Below are 15,989 nucleotides of genomic sequence, written 5' to 3' on the forward strand. Positions count from 1 at the left end.
GGCGCAGCTGGAGCGGGTGATCAGACCGACCCGCCGCTCCCCGTCAGGTCACACCGCCGCTGCTGCTGCTGCTCTCTGCCCCGTCTCCGTCTGCTGAGGACCCCCGGCCGCTGGAACCATGGAGGCCATCAAGAAGAAGATGCAGATGCTGAAGCTGGATAAGGAGAACGCCATCGACCGAGCGGAGCAGGCCGAGGGCGACAAGAAAGGAGCCGAGGACAAGTGCAAACAGGTGGGACACGGAGAGCTGCTTCAGCCCGCTGCGTCTCTGCGTCTGACCCAGAGACTTCCCGTCAGATGCGAATATAAACCCGGAAGATGCGAGTGGTACTTTTGCTTTAAGACAATTATGGATTTGATCACAAGTTATGTTTAAATATGTAAATGAGATATCTTGTTATTAGCTTGAATACATTCATTAATAAGAACATGGTTCATCAGGCTTAAGTCTTCATGTTGTTGACACGTACGAGTCCAAGACCAGACAGAAGAGAGATTATGCCTTCGTCTCTCCATCAATCAGAGAAGACTCTCCACAGCCGCTGAAGTAAAGACACTTCATGTTCATTCAGAACAAAACCGGCAGTAAACTGCTGTCTGCCTGACACAACAGTCTTTAAAGACATGAGAAACACACTGCAGGTGAATGATGGTAACGCTCATAGGTAAGACCATATTTATTTGTTTTTTGAAGTGGCAGATGAATAAATATGCAAATAAGATATATACAATTAGATATTTAAGTTCTTGTATGTCCAGAAATCCTAACTTCAATACATATCTTGAATTAGGATGGTTTTTTGGCCGCAGAAGGTGTGAGGCTAAACTGATCAGGGTATGAAATAAATCTGAACAAAGCAACAGGGATGAGAGGGTCAGCATCGGGTCAAACAAACAAGAACATGCAGGCATGTGTGCAATAAAGACATGAGGCCAAACTGACAGGCAGCAGGAGGTCCACTTCCTCTAGAGATGCACTGCTCAGGTCCGGTGCTGTGAACAGTTGCCTGCATGTCTCTGTGCTGCTTCCATCTTCTGAGTGATGAGAAAATGGTTTCTCCGACTAGAGGCGCTTGCACAAGGCTGTTGAGAGGAGGCTGGCTGCCCTCCGTGGAGCAGCCCTGTCAGCTGGTGTCTCTTACACTCAAATCTTCGCAGATTCATTTCTGCTGCCGAAGACTTGACACCTATTTAGGGCTCTGAGAAGATTCAAGTTGGAACGTTTTCTAGTGCTGGAACTATTTCAGTCGTTGCAACTTTTAAAAAGCTTGTATTTCCATCAACCCTGACTTAAGTTGGATTTTGTGTTCAACGTTTCAACTTACGCACAGCAGGTGTAAGTCAACCCAGCGCTGGAGCTTGGCACCATTAGCAGTAAGCCTGTGACATCTCAGAGAAGAAAGCCCCCTCTGTTCCTCTACCGATGAAATGTGAGGTTTAAACATGATAAAACAAACCAACGTCATCTCTTGACCCGGTATGACCACTAGCTTGTGGCTGGAGTTACCAATGAATGCTGACAACTTAAAGGTGCTATGCGTAAGATCTGGCCTGTCAATCAGCCTGTCGATCAGCAGGTTTACACAAAAACTGTTAGAACAATCTCACTGAGACTAAGTGGGATGTGCCAAGAAAGAAGCCACTCGTCTGTCATCACTAGGACGATTTTCATCAGTTTCTTGGAAATGAGCAGATATATGAAATAATAATGAAAACATCGACACACGTATTATAAATTGATGCCATTTGTTTGAAGGATTGCAGTAACAGCCTATCATATTTTGGAATTCAGATCTGATGGTGCCTCGGTTGTGAGCAGCAGGACAGCTGCTAGCGATGTCCGTGATTTGTGTGAGTTGGTTACTTGTGGAGGTTTAACTCAGTGCCAGCTCACTTTGGGCCTCGAGCAGTCATCACGACCAGATGCTCTCTGACAAGCAGGAAGAGAATACGAGCAGCATGGTGACCAGACTTTTTTGGTCATGAGCTGTGTCAGGAACTTCGATCTTAGAAGTTCTTCTCCATCCTCCATATGCACAGGGATCAGTCTCTGCAGTTGGAGAACCAGGGTTACAGATGTAGCCATTCAGTACCCACCAAGGCTTCATTCCAGGGCACGACGCAGCAGAGATGGATCGCCACTCATATATGAATCCACAAAATTGGGCACCGTCGCCACGACCTCCAGTCCTGTAACACGCAGACTAGTGTTGGTTGATGCTGAAACAAGCAGCAGATCAGTTATGATTCTGAAGTTTGATTCATCATTTTAGTTCCTGGTACCTGTTACTGCTAAAAATCACAGACCTACTTTGGTTCTGGCTGCTGTAACAGTCCGAGACACTGCGTTACGACATGCTGGTCCGTGACTTCCCAACGTTTTGATCTTGTTGATGTCGTTCTCGTCCTGTCAGCCGGTCCTTCAGTTCTCCTTCATTCTTCTCATCAGTTCCTGTTTCCACTGCATTGACATCACTGGTGAACTTTCTGGAACAAAGAGGTGTGTGCTTGGATGAGTCAACTGGTACCTGAGTTTCAAAACCTCATCCTCCCACTGGAAACTCCCCCTCCACGCTTGTCTTGGACAGTTTCCTAACCAGAGGACCACAGCTGCACACCTCTCCCAGTCTAGGTTGTCTCCTCTTACTCGTGCAGGGGGTGTGGTAAGGGTCACCTGATCATGCTCCGCTGCTGTTTGTCAGTATGGTAGTTTGTTCTCAGTCGCTAGCAAGATGGAACCAGTTCAGTGTCTCTGTCCCTGTGCTGCCAGGACGAGTGTCCCGGGATGCTAAAGACACTGATGAACAGAGTTCCTCTTCACCTGTCCCCTTCTTGTCTTTTTTTCTCCCCTTGTGTCTTTATCTGTCTCCTGTTCTGCATCTCCATCAGCATTTCTTCTTTTTCCTTTTCGTCTTCTTCTCCTTCTTTTTCTTCTTCGAGTAAATTTTGCCTGAACACAAACTTTCTTTTGAGGGATAAAACAACACTCCTGATAGTTTTGTTTTGTTTCATCTTCTTGTCTCATCATCCCAGTTGTCCTCTGTATTCCATCGTCCGTCCACCAAGCTCAAAAAATACAAATGCGCATCAAATCTCAAATAGTTCCTCGTTTGCTCATTCCAGTAAAAATCTCTTGGCTTTCAAAGGGCAGACAGAGTAAAATACACAACTGAGCTGTTGTAGCCACAGCTCTTTGTCCTTTAGTTGTTGTCTTATCCTACTAAAAGGCCTGAATCAATAATTATTAATTACACACATTTTCAACAAAACAGGTCGAAAATGCTGCTGAAATTCAAATACTGGGACATTCCCCCAGTGTCTGTTGCAGCAGTCGGGTGTAACACACGCTGTACACAGCTGGATGGATGATACATCTGGCCAGTGCATCAGATTTACTGGGGTTTGGGTGTGATGGCGCATGCTGTCAGGGAATATTCTGGTTGGGTATCGTCTATGGTTTCCACCCAGGAATAGTCCCCATATGATGACCCGTCATATTCTTGGTTCGCGTCTCTCGGACAGACTTCCTGCCTCATCCAGCTGTGTCAGCTGACGGAGGTGATGATCTTCCTGGTACATGAGCTGCTGGGTAGTTCTGTCAGCTCCAGGCTAACTGACAGGATCAGGTCCCGATCTATGAATAGACAGCAACTATTCAACTATGCAACTGTTCACATTTGTTACCGGAGGATCCCTGCTCGTAGATATCACAATGCCTGCATCCCCTCTCTCTGTCTGGGACCATTTAATACTGGCGTGGCATGTCTATTTCTGTGTTTCCTCTGAAGACCCCCACCTTCTTTGAATTGTTGCTCCCGCACAGAGACAGTGAGGTCTGGTGGTTGCCACAAAGCCGACGGTGGGATCAGGATTCCCGGGCTATTTGTGACTGTGAGGCCTTACATGGTTGCAGGCTGGGCGAGACTGTCAGAAGTGATATAGACGGACAGACATCTGTGCCGGGGACATTGTGCTCCAGCCGCCTCACTGTCATTTACAATTGGCTTTTTATAGTCCCTCAAGCTGTTGTTGCAGATGGACACTTGCTGGAACAATATTTGAAAATGAGTCCGTGGAAAACAAGACGTCTGAGATGAAGAGTTGGGATGTGGAAGGATCGAAGGATCGGCTCTACACTCAGAGTTCCTGCTGATGCTCTCTGGGAGCTCAGTGGCACTGCCATGATGTCACAATGTCCTCTATTTCTGAGACTAACAATACAGTTTGAAAAACAAAAAAGTTTAACAACTTTGATAAGATATAGGCCTTTTTAAATATGTGTATTTTTATTCTGTAGTTTAATTTAAACAGGATTTATACAAAAATGAAGCCACACTTAAGTCAGATAACTGCAGACGACACAAACATGGCACCAAGGATTTGCCTGTCAGTCATTGGTGGAGCATTCTGCCAATCCCAACCACTTGGAAACATAACATGTGATTGTACATCATCAGAGAGCAAAGAGTAGGTCCAGAGTTGTCCCACCTCCAGCGTCCCAGCGGTTTTTCTCTTTCAGTGATTCAAACCGAACTGAGAACATGTGATTCCCTCACTCCAGCCATGTGGGCCAGTCCCTGGAATGGAAAGAAACCATCTTTCTATCTATTTTCTACCGCTTTTCCTGTTAAGGGTCGCCGAAGCCTATCAGCCATTCTATCAATCTATACCATACGGTTAATTTAGAGTCTGGATTAACCTCGTCCCCAATTGCATGTCTTTTGACTGTGGAGGAAGCTGGAGTACCAGAGAGAACCCACACAGGAACAGGGAGAACATGGAGACTCACCCAGAAAGATCCTGTGCTCCAGCCGGGACTGGAACCCAGAACCTTCTTGCTGTGAGGCGACAGTGCTGACCACTGCACCACCGTGCAGTGGTGAAAGAAACCATCCATCCATCCATTCATTTTCTTCCACTTATCCCGTTAAGGGTCGCAGCACGAAAGAAACCGTCAGAAAAAAAAAAAAAGTTTTGAAATAAAGATTCAAATTTCCAAAACCAAAGTTGCAGTGGTTGTAAACTTTTCTCTAAAAATGGATGTGTGTGTCCAGGTCTGTGTTTACAGACGTGGGAAACAAAACCTCCAGTGAGAGAACAGAGATGTGCTAACCTCTGGAAACATGTTGCAGTAACACTGTAAAGAGTGCTTCGGTTATTATGAAGGACAAGTATTAGGAGTGTCAACTTTTAGAGTATCAGGAGTGTGATATATTGATGTGATGGGAGTGTGATATAGTACAGTATTAGGAGTGTGATATATTGATGTGATGGGAGTGTGATATAGTACAGTATTAGGTGTGTGATATATTAGAGGAGAGTCATATATCAGAGTATTAGAGTATCACATAATAGAGTAGTGTGAAGCAGTGTCATTAGAGTATTAGGAGTGTGATAGATCATTGGGATTGTGATAGAATATTAGGAGTGTCCTATAGTAGAGTATTGGGAGGGGAGTGTGATTTAGTAGTTTAAGATGTCTACTGGATCACTACTAGAGGGTCGTCCTCTGGTGAAGAAGAAACCTGTATGTTAGATGTTCCAATGCAAACAGTTCTATGAATATCGTTTTTTTTCTAAAAACAGGATAAACACAACTGATTTTTGGAACACTCCCTCGTACCATCGTCTCACTCACCCTGTTATCCTGTTTTGATCCACCTCTTCACTCTTGTGGCCAGTTGCTCCCCAGAGCTGCCTCAGGACTGTGTTTTAGTGTGAGAGGAACCTGCTTCGACAGCCTGTGTTAGGGTGGAATTTAAAAATGTACAGGTCCTTGAAGATGGTTCATGACTGAAGAGGGCTCTGTTCAAGCAGCACTATCTGATGTGTGTGTGTGTGTGTGTGTGTGTGTGTGTGTGTGTGTGTAGCTGGAAGAGGAGCTGCTGGGTCTGCAGAAGAAGCTGAAAGGAGTGGAGGATGAGCTGGACAAATACTCCGAGTCGCTCAAGGATGCCCAGGAGAAGCTGGAGCAGGCTGAGAAGAAGGCAGCAGATGTGAGTGTGTCACTCTGGAATGTTCCAGATGATCAGAACGCTCTCTGATCAGATACTCTACAACTTTATGACATCATCAGACTAGCTAACATTTGTTAACAGGTCTGGAGCCACTCGCTTCATTTCCTTTATATCAGTGTACCAGCCAGTTCAAGCTGGAATGAAAACCATCACAAACGGGCCGATAATCAGATTATCACATGACTCTACTTGACCTGTTACAGGGACCCGGGTTGCTTGGTTCTGACAATGGTGACTTGACTGAGACTTGAAGGTTGAGGTTATTCCACATCTGCCATGACTGGACAGCCGTGTGTGTGTGTGTGTGTGTGTGTGTGTGTGTGTGAGTCAGAACTGAGGACATGAGTGAGTCCAGCCTCTCTGACTGATGATGGAGTGAGATGGTGAAGTGACGAGAGAGAGAGAGGAGGGGGGACTTGTCTTATTTGTGCTGAGAGGCTGCACTCAGTCATTTGACCAAAGATGGAGAAGAATGAGAGCAATGCACTTGTTTATGCATCCACTGCTTCCATGAGTGTGTCAGTAGGAATTCAGCTCATCAACATCTCCTGAATACATGAAGTAGTACTGCAGTTTATACTTAGATTACTCTTATACTCATACTGGACTCATGACAACGGTTATTGTATCAGTTCATGTCAGCTGAGTTGTATACTTGATGTAGTCTTTGTACGACAAACAGGAAATTACCAGTTAATTGATGTAACATTTGGCAACATGAGTCAAATTATCCTCCAATGTTTTAAAGCCATGAAGCGTTCCATAAGGCCCACAAGGCTTTAAGTCTTCCCCAGGTTCTTACGATTATAGATTAGATTTTAGATAGATTCTTGACCTCCAGGTCCAGGATGGATGTCATGGAGATGAGACTCAGACAACCCTGCTGTAGCTGGGTGTGTCAGCAGGGGCGAGTATAGGAGAGTGGAGGGAAGCCGGTCTCACGGTGTGGGCAGAACCATCTGTAGCTCAGTGTGACAAAGACTAAGGAGCTGGCTGTGGCCCCAAGGAGGACCAAAGCCCCAGTGACCCCAGTGGCACCAGTTCCCACCAAGGAATCAGTGGACACATCACCCTGGAGTGCACTCTGGCTCACACCGCCGAAGCCTCAACCACTGGCTTCAGCCTAGGTTGGACTGTGAGCACCCCCTAGTGGGCTGTAAAAGGTTTCCAAAACAAACCTGCTTTCATGTGAGGTTGTTTTTTTTTCCAGAAAAGTAGAATATTGATGTATAGTCAAGTCAAGTCAGTTTTATTTTATTGCACCAAATCACAACAAAGGTATCTCCTGACTCTGTCCAAGTAGAGCAGGTCCAGTACCTCACTCCTTTAATGAATTTACACCCAATAATTCTCCATCAGCAAGCACATCCTGCAACAGTGGTGATGAAAACCTTCCTTTTAACAGGCAAGAACATGGAGCAGATCCAGGATCAGTGGGGACGGATGTCTGCTTTGACCCGTATAAAAAATCTGATGGAAAATATATTTAGATAGTTTCAAGTTATAAAGTTAAAAGTGAAGACAATTTTTTTGATAAAACTAAATTTATTGAGAAAACTTGAGCAATTATTTGTAATAATATAAATAAAACTGACCTGCCTGAACTCCTTTCACGCAGTTGGACCACAGGACGTCTCAAATGAGTTTCGCCGCAGTGGAACAACCCACTGTACGCTTCCCCATCGAAGTCAGTAGCAGCTGAGCGTCCGCCTGTGTGAAGCGCTGTGGCGCTGCGGGGATGAATGAGAAGGAAGTGGCGCCGGTTACCTGTGATAAGTCACTGATTCTGAACTAAAGAGGAAGGCTTTCTAGCGCGTATTTAGTCAATGAAATGTACACACAGTAGTACATATTTCACCACTTGTTTTTGGGTGACATTTTAGGCAGTCTTAGAGCAATCGCCACTGATATATAAGTATTGTGTGTGTGTATATATACTCATAATTCTCGTTCAAAGAGAGGCCAAGCGCGCTTTATTTTGAAGTTGTGACCGGAAAGGTAAATTCTGGCCTCGCTGCACTGTTGCCACGGTAACACCGTGACAACATTAGAGAAGCGGAGCGGAGAACCGCATCATGGCGGCTCTGACGTCCATAGACGCGGTGAGAAGGAAAATTCAGACGCTGCAGCAGGTGGCCTATGAGGCGGAGGACCGGGCCGAGCTGCTTCTGCGGGAGGCGGACATGGAGAGGCAGGCCCGCGAGGCGGTAACACCCCGAACACACCTGTCTGAAGAGCGCTAAACCGGAAGCTCCCTAATTACGATTCTAACTCTGATTAGAAGGAGGTCCTGAGCTCCCCTATGAGAGACTTACATTTTAAATGAATTAGAACTCTTACATTTTATTACATTTAAACTTCTGTCAAAACTAATGCTCAAGGTTAAAGGTGAATTAATGTGACCGGAGGTACCGCGGCGAGCTTCCGGAGTACTGTTCCCATGACAACATTGTTGAAATCGCTTAAACTATTTGGTGGAATAACTGACTGTTTGGTCCTACTGTTGTAATTTTTAACTTGAAAAAAACTTTCATGCTCCCAACAACTGCTCAGCACCAAGTACTAACTACTCCCTCAGACTACACAAGCTGTACTCTTAGTAACGATTAACTGGTTAATTTGCTGTCTGATATAATCAGCCGATATTCGTTTGGATTAATTGATGTGAACGTTTTGGTTTTTTTTTTTAAATGCAGTTTTTAATGCCAAATAGTAAAACATTGCACCCCTAAGATTGACTTTGGGAAGCTCGTCAAAACTTTGTTAGAGAATCAGTCAACAATATGATCCGTTGCTCTGAATATGGGTCGAGTGTTGAAGATAGAAAACTATTTAAACACTGTCAAGGCCTGAAGTGTGATTGTCAGTGAAAAGGAAAATCCAGACGCTGCAGCAGGTGGCCTACGAGGCGGAGGACAGGGCTGAGCTGCAAGGAAATAATGATGGAGCTGATGATGTCATGACGTGTTGTTGGATGTCTTTGTTCTCCGAGCGTCTCTAGTATGCAGTGCAGACTCAGTGTGTGTTTGATATAATCAAAGTCCCTATTGCTCTTTCTGCATATGGACAGTTACTAATGTGATTGTGTGTGTGTGCGCGTGCGTGTGCAGGCGGAGGCTGAGGTGGCATCTCTAAACAGGCGCATCCAGCTGGTGGAGGAGGAGCTGGACCGGGCTCAGGAGAGACTGGCCACAGCGCTGCAGAAGCTGGAGGAGGCAGAGAAAGCAGCCGATGAGAGTGAGAGGTGCTGTATCACTCCTCCTGCATGTTTCACTCCTCCTTTATCAGTGCCTGTGTTCTTTCACTATTATCAAAATGACCAATTGTTGGAATCTGCCCAATATTGAGCAAGAGTGCTGAAAAGGGAAAGCCCCCCCCTCCCAAGAATACTGACTGTAGTGACTGACCAACTGTTGTTGCCTCACCCTTTAGAGGGATGAAGGTCATTGAGAACAGGGCAACAAAGGATGAGGAGAAAATGGAGATCCAGGAGATGCAGCTGAAGGAGGCCAAACATATCGCTGAGGAGGCTGACCGCAAATATGAAGAGGTGGGGGCTCTCTAGTTTCTCTCATGTGGTGTCTCTGCATGACGCCAGTCTGACTGATGGATCATAGACTCATAATTTTGACTGAAGTGACCTGCACATTGGCCAGGCTTGTCTCAGAGTTTGGTGTAGTAAGAGGAGGTGTTCAGTGTGTGCTGGTTTCTGGCAGGTTGCACGTAAACTGGTGATTCTGGAGGGCGACCTGGAGCGGTCTGAGGAGCGTGCTGAGGTGGCCGAGGCGTAAGTCAACACTCACACTGACAAAAGAGCTGTGATACATTATTCATGTCGTCATGGTAGAAGTCACCACTATGACAACATGTCATGTCCACATTGTTGACTGTGTGTTGCATGAATCCATGTGATCACCCTCCAACTCATGTTTGTTCATTCATGCACTGATTCATTGAAAATGTGATTTATTTTGTTTTTAATGTCTTGCTCCAAGTCATTTCTCCTCCATTTGGACGGTTCAAGCTAATGTGAGGATTCGTTAACGATTGGATTTGGTGTTTTAGACTTTGTGTAACAGGTCATGATTTTCGACTGCAGTAAAATGAGCTGCTCTTCTATTGAACAGAACTGGTACAGAAGCTTGGCACTGACTCGACCAGACGACTTGTATTTAAGTTACTCTCTCACAGTTCGGAGACATTGAAGTGAAGTCAGCTTGAATCATTCTGTGTTTCTTGGAGCCAAGCGCCGACCTCTCTTGGACCTCGTCTAGCTCATTTTACCTTACTAATAGGGCTGGGCGATATGGCCTAAACAAAAAATCTCCAGTTTTTTGGAGGTGGGTCAGTCCTCAGCAAGATTCCATGAGCTCAGAGTGTCTTTTAGTCCCTGGGCAATTATTTCCTCTTAGTGTCATTGGGAAAGTCAGCGGTTTCGCGGCAGACGCTTCACAGAGTCCAGTTGTTGCTAACAAAATGCAAAGGTTAAATTTAGGTAGGGCTGCATGACTCTGCTGGACACCCCTTCCAGCTCCAAAGTGATCCTTTGGCGTGTACTATTATACAGCTGAGGCAAGGCAACCAGAAAAATGTTTGCAGACTGGAAGCACATACCTGAGGTCTAAAAATTTCAGCAGGTGAATAAACCTTGGCTTTTCCATGGTGTTTATGGGCACCGTATCTTTTGCAGTACACCTCGGGACTGCATCTGTGACTGCTTTCCACCAGGCCCCTTTCTCATCATATGGGATTCAGTTTGGAAATGTTTCCAAGACACTAGGTTGGTTTTTGGTGGTGGTGCTTGGGCTGTCGCAATCTTGTTCTTTTCGTAGGGAGCAACACCTCTCCCACTTGGCAGCATGCCTCTGTTTGAGGTGCTGCAGTAAACTGGTAAAACTGCTACCTTTGGTAGCAACAGCCTTTAAACACTCTTTGGAGCAAGGTGTTGACTCCACAAACCCGAACCATTCCAAATAACTGAAGATACTTTTCCTTTCTTGGGAATGAAATCAATCTTGTTAGTATATCAAGCACATGGGGGATGCACACTCTGAACTACTGGAGTCTAACAGGGAGCGTTGGTGGAGGGTGTTGAAGAGAAAGTTGATTTTCATCAAAATAAATCAACGTCAAGTGCAAATTCAAACTAATCAATAAAATTAATATATTGCCCAGCCCTACTTTCAGATTCAGAAAACTTGATTTATACCTGTGGGGGGGCAATTAAGGGAGCGGAGAGCGGTACAATTGGTTACACAACAACAACAACATACATCAGGTAAGGAAGTCCAAGGAAGTCTGTACCTCCTAGGGTTAGCAGAATTCCCTTGTAAAGTGCATGATGGAAGTAGTCGTGCTGTAGAGGTAGTAGTGAAACAAACAAGATGGCGGCTCTCATGTTGGAGCCGGCCAGCGTTTATGTTAGCAGCTGTGAACGGGAGAGAATTATGAAAAGAGTGAAAGTAGAAAGGCAGTAACTTCCAATGAGCTCACCTCGACTCCGCGGGCATCGCTGGAAACGGAACACACAAAGGCAAAATAAGAAGAAAAAGGCAGCTCAAACTGCTCTGAGCCCCGGTTGTCCGCATGAGCAGCGACCCGGAACCCTGCTAATGTGGATGTATTTAAGGGGAAAATAAGCCGGTAGTTTTTGGGTTTCTTCCTCGATGGAGCAAATTTCCTGTTTCCAGCATCCATTTCTTCGTTTTATCTTAGAAATTGTCCAAACCAATTGTTGTTACTTCACATCCTCACTTGGTTTGTTCATAAATTGCCCCAATTATTATTTTCCTCCATTTCTTTATCTGCCTAATTGATGATGCACATTTTCATGACAGTACTATTGTAAAACATGATTTAGCTTCATGGTGACACGTGTGGATCACAAGCTGCACTAATCACAGGGAGACCTGAATGTGTGTGTTTGTGCTCTCCTTCTGTGTGTTTTCATGTCATGCATGCGTGAATTCACCACCGCCGTCGCCGCCACCTGTACGGGATGTAATGTTTTCTGGCTGCGCTGTCCACTGTCCCGGCTATGGACTAACCCGGCAGGCGGGTGAGGGAGCTGGAGGAGGAGCTCCGGACCATGGACCAGAGTTTCAAGTCCATGATGTGTGGAGAGGAAGAGGTAGTTACTGTGGATGTAACCGTGACCTGCTGCTGCCTTCCACTCCTGCAGTCTCTCCACCTGTCTGTCTGTCCTCTGTCTCACTTGCTCCGTCCTCCAGCTGCTGGGATTCTTCTCCTTATCAGAAAAAATTAACCAAAGAAAACAAACCAAAAACAAACCTAACCTGAAATTTCATGCATTGGATTTAAATGAAATGTAGCGATTTCACAGAATGTATCATTCATGGACTAAGCTTTCACACTGAGAGCCTGAAGCGACTCTTCTGGTAGAATTCCGATTCAGACCAATAACTGAGAATGTCTGCCAGGTGCAATTGGCTCAGGTGCAGTTACCAGCGAATGTAACAGACAGAATTACGTGTCCAGAGGTGCGCACTAAAGCCACATTTAAATCACATGTAAGTGAACGATCTAGTGACCAAGCTCTCGAAAATGAAACAAGGGGAAAATCTGCTTCACATTCAGTGTGAGAACAGTGTAATTCTACACGTAAGGACGTGGACGGAGGGAGAGAGATGGCGGGACATAACAAGGCGAGCTGAAGTAACTTGGATCTTTGGTTCTCTGGAACACAGATTGGATTGAAAACATCCAGTTCAGTGTTCAAATGAACTCGTCAGATCGGTGCGTCTGAAGACGACAGCGACATCCCTGTTCTCGCATCCCTTCTGTGCATTTTAAGGAACGAGTCCAATGAGGTTTTCCTTTCAGCTTAGAGGGACTCCTCTTAGGGTGTTAGCGGTTTGACATGAGGCACATTTCACTCTTCTTAGTTTACACCAGGGCAAAAATTGTATTATCAACTAAATGTTATGGATCTGCAGAGGCACCCAACTGGCACAGTATCATCCACAGACTCAAGACAAGATTTTTTTTTTTAATACAGATCCCTGGAAAAAATCCCACCATACCATTTAAACGGGTTGTAAAAGGAGATTAAGGATGCAAAAATAGCAATCATAATATCAATGTATATATTAAAATGAGATATTTCCTTTGAATGGTACATATTTAAATAGCAGGAATGTATATGTGGATTTAGAGCTCAGGATTCATTTCATTTAAATAAAAAAAAACTTTATATTGAGGAGGATTTCCGCTGGCCAATATTTAACTTGGTTCACAGATTCAGACATTTAGTGCCCTCCTTGTTAATCAGGGCTCATTATATCTACTGAACATTGCCACAGTGACAATTTTAATATCTTTAGCATCTTTTGTAGGCTGCTGATTACTTATTGAGAAAGTAGCTTAGACTGTGTGGTACCTTACATGATAGTTAATGTGGTGTGTCCCTCTAAGTGACCACGAGATGACAGTGTTTCAACACAAACAGAAACTGTTGAATTGTCCCGACAGTCATGAGATACGTGTTAGGTCGGTCCAGCATTCCCTCTGGTCATACCCTCAGACCACCACATAGGCACACGTCCAGCCCAGTAGCTCCCAACTCAAGGAGCCGTTGACACTAACCAGGAGTGTGGAAACCCCCATCAACGCTTTCAGATGTTAAACAAGATTGTTTTAACAGAAGGAGTCCGCATTCGAGGTTCAACCTGCACATTGGAACTGCTTCTGCCCTCACTCAGAAACTACTGAGGAGAGTATAGGGACCTGAACGGAGGCTACCACAAATAACAGTTGAACCCAGTCGCAGGTGCCATTTTCAGGGGATGTTTTCCTCTGTTCCAACGTTCTGATGTGAGCAGTGAGCGTGCTGACCCTCTGCTCACCTCGTTAACAGGAACGTCTCTGTCTTCTTAAGGTGCACAAATTGAAGGTGATAAAGTGAACACTGGACCAGTCATTTTTGACCCAATCTCCTCTCCACACGGTCAACTGTTTTCAGCCGAAACGTCACCGCAAAACCAAATGAAGTTTTAGTTGCTGAGTTTGTTTGCACGCCGTAATTTGAGGGGTAAATGTAGTACTACGTCAGTCCCCAGAGGTAGGGAGGGCAAAGACTCTCCTGCTGGATACAAACAATGGGCGCGCGCAAACACACACACACACACGAGTGTGTGTATATATATATTATATATATATAATGTGTGTATATATATATATGTGTATATATATATGTGTGTATATATACGTATATATACGTATATATGTGTATATATGTATATATACATGTATATATATACGTGTATATATATACATGTGTATATATATACGTATATATACACGTATATATACGTGTATATATATATATATGTGTGTGTGATAGTGAGAGATGGATCGAGAGATAGAGATATACAGTATAGCTTGATGTAGGCTGTGTTCCACTAGGCTAGTTTAATGAGCTACATCAGCCTTATATAGTGACTTTAACATTTAAGAAGCTGCCCAGGGTTTAATCTCTTCTGCTCTCTTACCTTTCAAATTACTCCTTTTTTCTTTTCTTGCTTCCCTCTTTCTTCTATTGCCCAGTAAATCAGGTGACCTTGAGGAAGAGCTGAAAAATGTCACCAACAACTTGAAGTCTCTGGAGGCTCAGGCTGAGAAGGTACAGGAGCGTGCGGAGCATGAAGCCTCTGTGCTTGACACTCGTGAAGAACCTGTTCATGCTCATGTCTATGTATCTCATAGTGTATGCACTAATACCAGTGTTGTAGTTCAATCACCAATTCATAAGTGTGAGTTAGTATCGCGTCAGTCTTGAGTCCCAAGTGTTCAAGTCCACATTCAAAATTGCAAGTCAAGTCCAAGCAAGTCAGTATTACCCAGGGGTGAAAGTGGCTTAAAAGTCTTTTTAAAAAGAAAAGTGCCCGCCGCTGCCGCCGCTTTACGGTTTTTAATGGGTTTTGAATGATTTTTATTAGTTTTCGGGTGTCTGTTCCCCTCACAACTGCACCCTCATAGCCCCGCCCTTCCCGCGCGACCCCTGGAAATGCTTTGTAAACTTCTTTGTACAGTCACTGCCCACCACAGTGCTGACAGCAGGGAGCAGGCAGACATGAAGACACAGATCATCAACATCACTCAGTGATTCATTTAGCAAAATATCAGTTTACACTTTACAGTGAGAGACAACACAAAACATGAGGAACATTTCAAGGACAATCACTAGTTTGATTTTGCCCTGTTTTGTTTTCGTTCTTTTTTTCGTTCCGTGAAAGCAGAACAGTGTGGTTTTAACCAATCAACACTAACAATGCTGGTAACGTGACCCACGTGTCCGTCTGTCAGCCAACCAGAAACGCCTCGCATGCGGAGATGCGCTCATGCGCAAGACTCCGTGTCAAGGCGGTTTCACATTGACTGCGCAAGGCGCAGGCTGCGCAGGGGAAGAGTCCATTCATGTGTATGTGGGCGCGCTGTGACGTCACATGAGCGCAAACCAAGCCCAGCAACACAAGCCCGCGCAGCGCGCCGCATTCAGTGTGAAAGCGCCTTCAGATGTCATTTTCTTTATGTAATAAAGGACTTTGACAGCTCCCTTCTCCTCCGTTTTTAACGGAACTCCGTTTCGGCCGTGAATATTTTACCAGAACTGCGTTCCAGCTCACTTTCACCCCTGGTATTACCTGAGTTTGAGTCTAAGTCTGAGTCCCAAGTCCACAGTCTTCAAGTCCAAATCAGTCACTGAGAGGACTCTGCTCGAGTCATCATGGTGAGTTTGAGCTGCATCAGGTAGCATCATGCTGCATTGATGAGGTATTATACTGAAAAGATCACAAGGAGGAAGTTTAGATGCAAGTTCTATTCTCTTTGCCAAGAAGCAAAGTTTATATTTGATAAACTTGCATCAAATTGGCCCACCTATGCTCGTGATGTCACAGATCAAGTGTCCTGATCATTGCCTGATCATAAAAACACTGGTTCAAAGTGTTGCCG

The 15,989-nt window shown here is 44.9% G+C and overlaps 1 protein-coding gene across 5 annotated transcripts in view; it reads left to right on the forward strand.

The window, feature by feature from the left end:
* Positions 1-15,989, forward strand: part of tpm2 (tropomyosin 2 (beta)) — a 23,263-nt gene continuing 7,274 nt past the window's right edge. Inside the window, exons 1-6 of one of the 5 annotated variants that reach the window (XM_086188129.1) lie at positions 1-232; positions 5,871-5,996; positions 9,128-9,261; positions 9,450-9,567; positions 9,734-9,804; positions 12,072-12,147. In XM_086188129.1, the coding sequence (XP_086044255.1) occupies positions 119-232; positions 5,871-5,996; positions 9,128-9,261; positions 9,450-9,567; positions 9,734-9,804; positions 12,072-12,147 (639 nt within the window). In that variant the 5' untranslated portion in view covers positions 1-118. Of the gene's footprint in view, positions 233-5,870; positions 5,997-8,045; positions 8,225-9,127; positions 9,262-9,449; positions 9,568-9,733; positions 9,805-12,071; positions 12,148-14,582; positions 14,659-15,989 lie in introns of those variants that run through there. The other 4 variants (XM_086188128.1, XM_086188127.1, XM_086188132.1 and 1 more) reach the window with 4 other exon arrangements.

Source organism: Aulostomus chinensis, chromosome 19, assembly GCF_037954235.1.
Source record: "Aulostomus chinensis isolate RoL2024-O1b breed Wild chromosome 19, RoL_Achi_v1.0, whole genome shotgun sequence".
Lineage (NCBI taxonomy): Eukaryota > Metazoa > Chordata > Actinopteri > Syngnathiformes > Aulostomidae > Aulostomus > Aulostomus chinensis.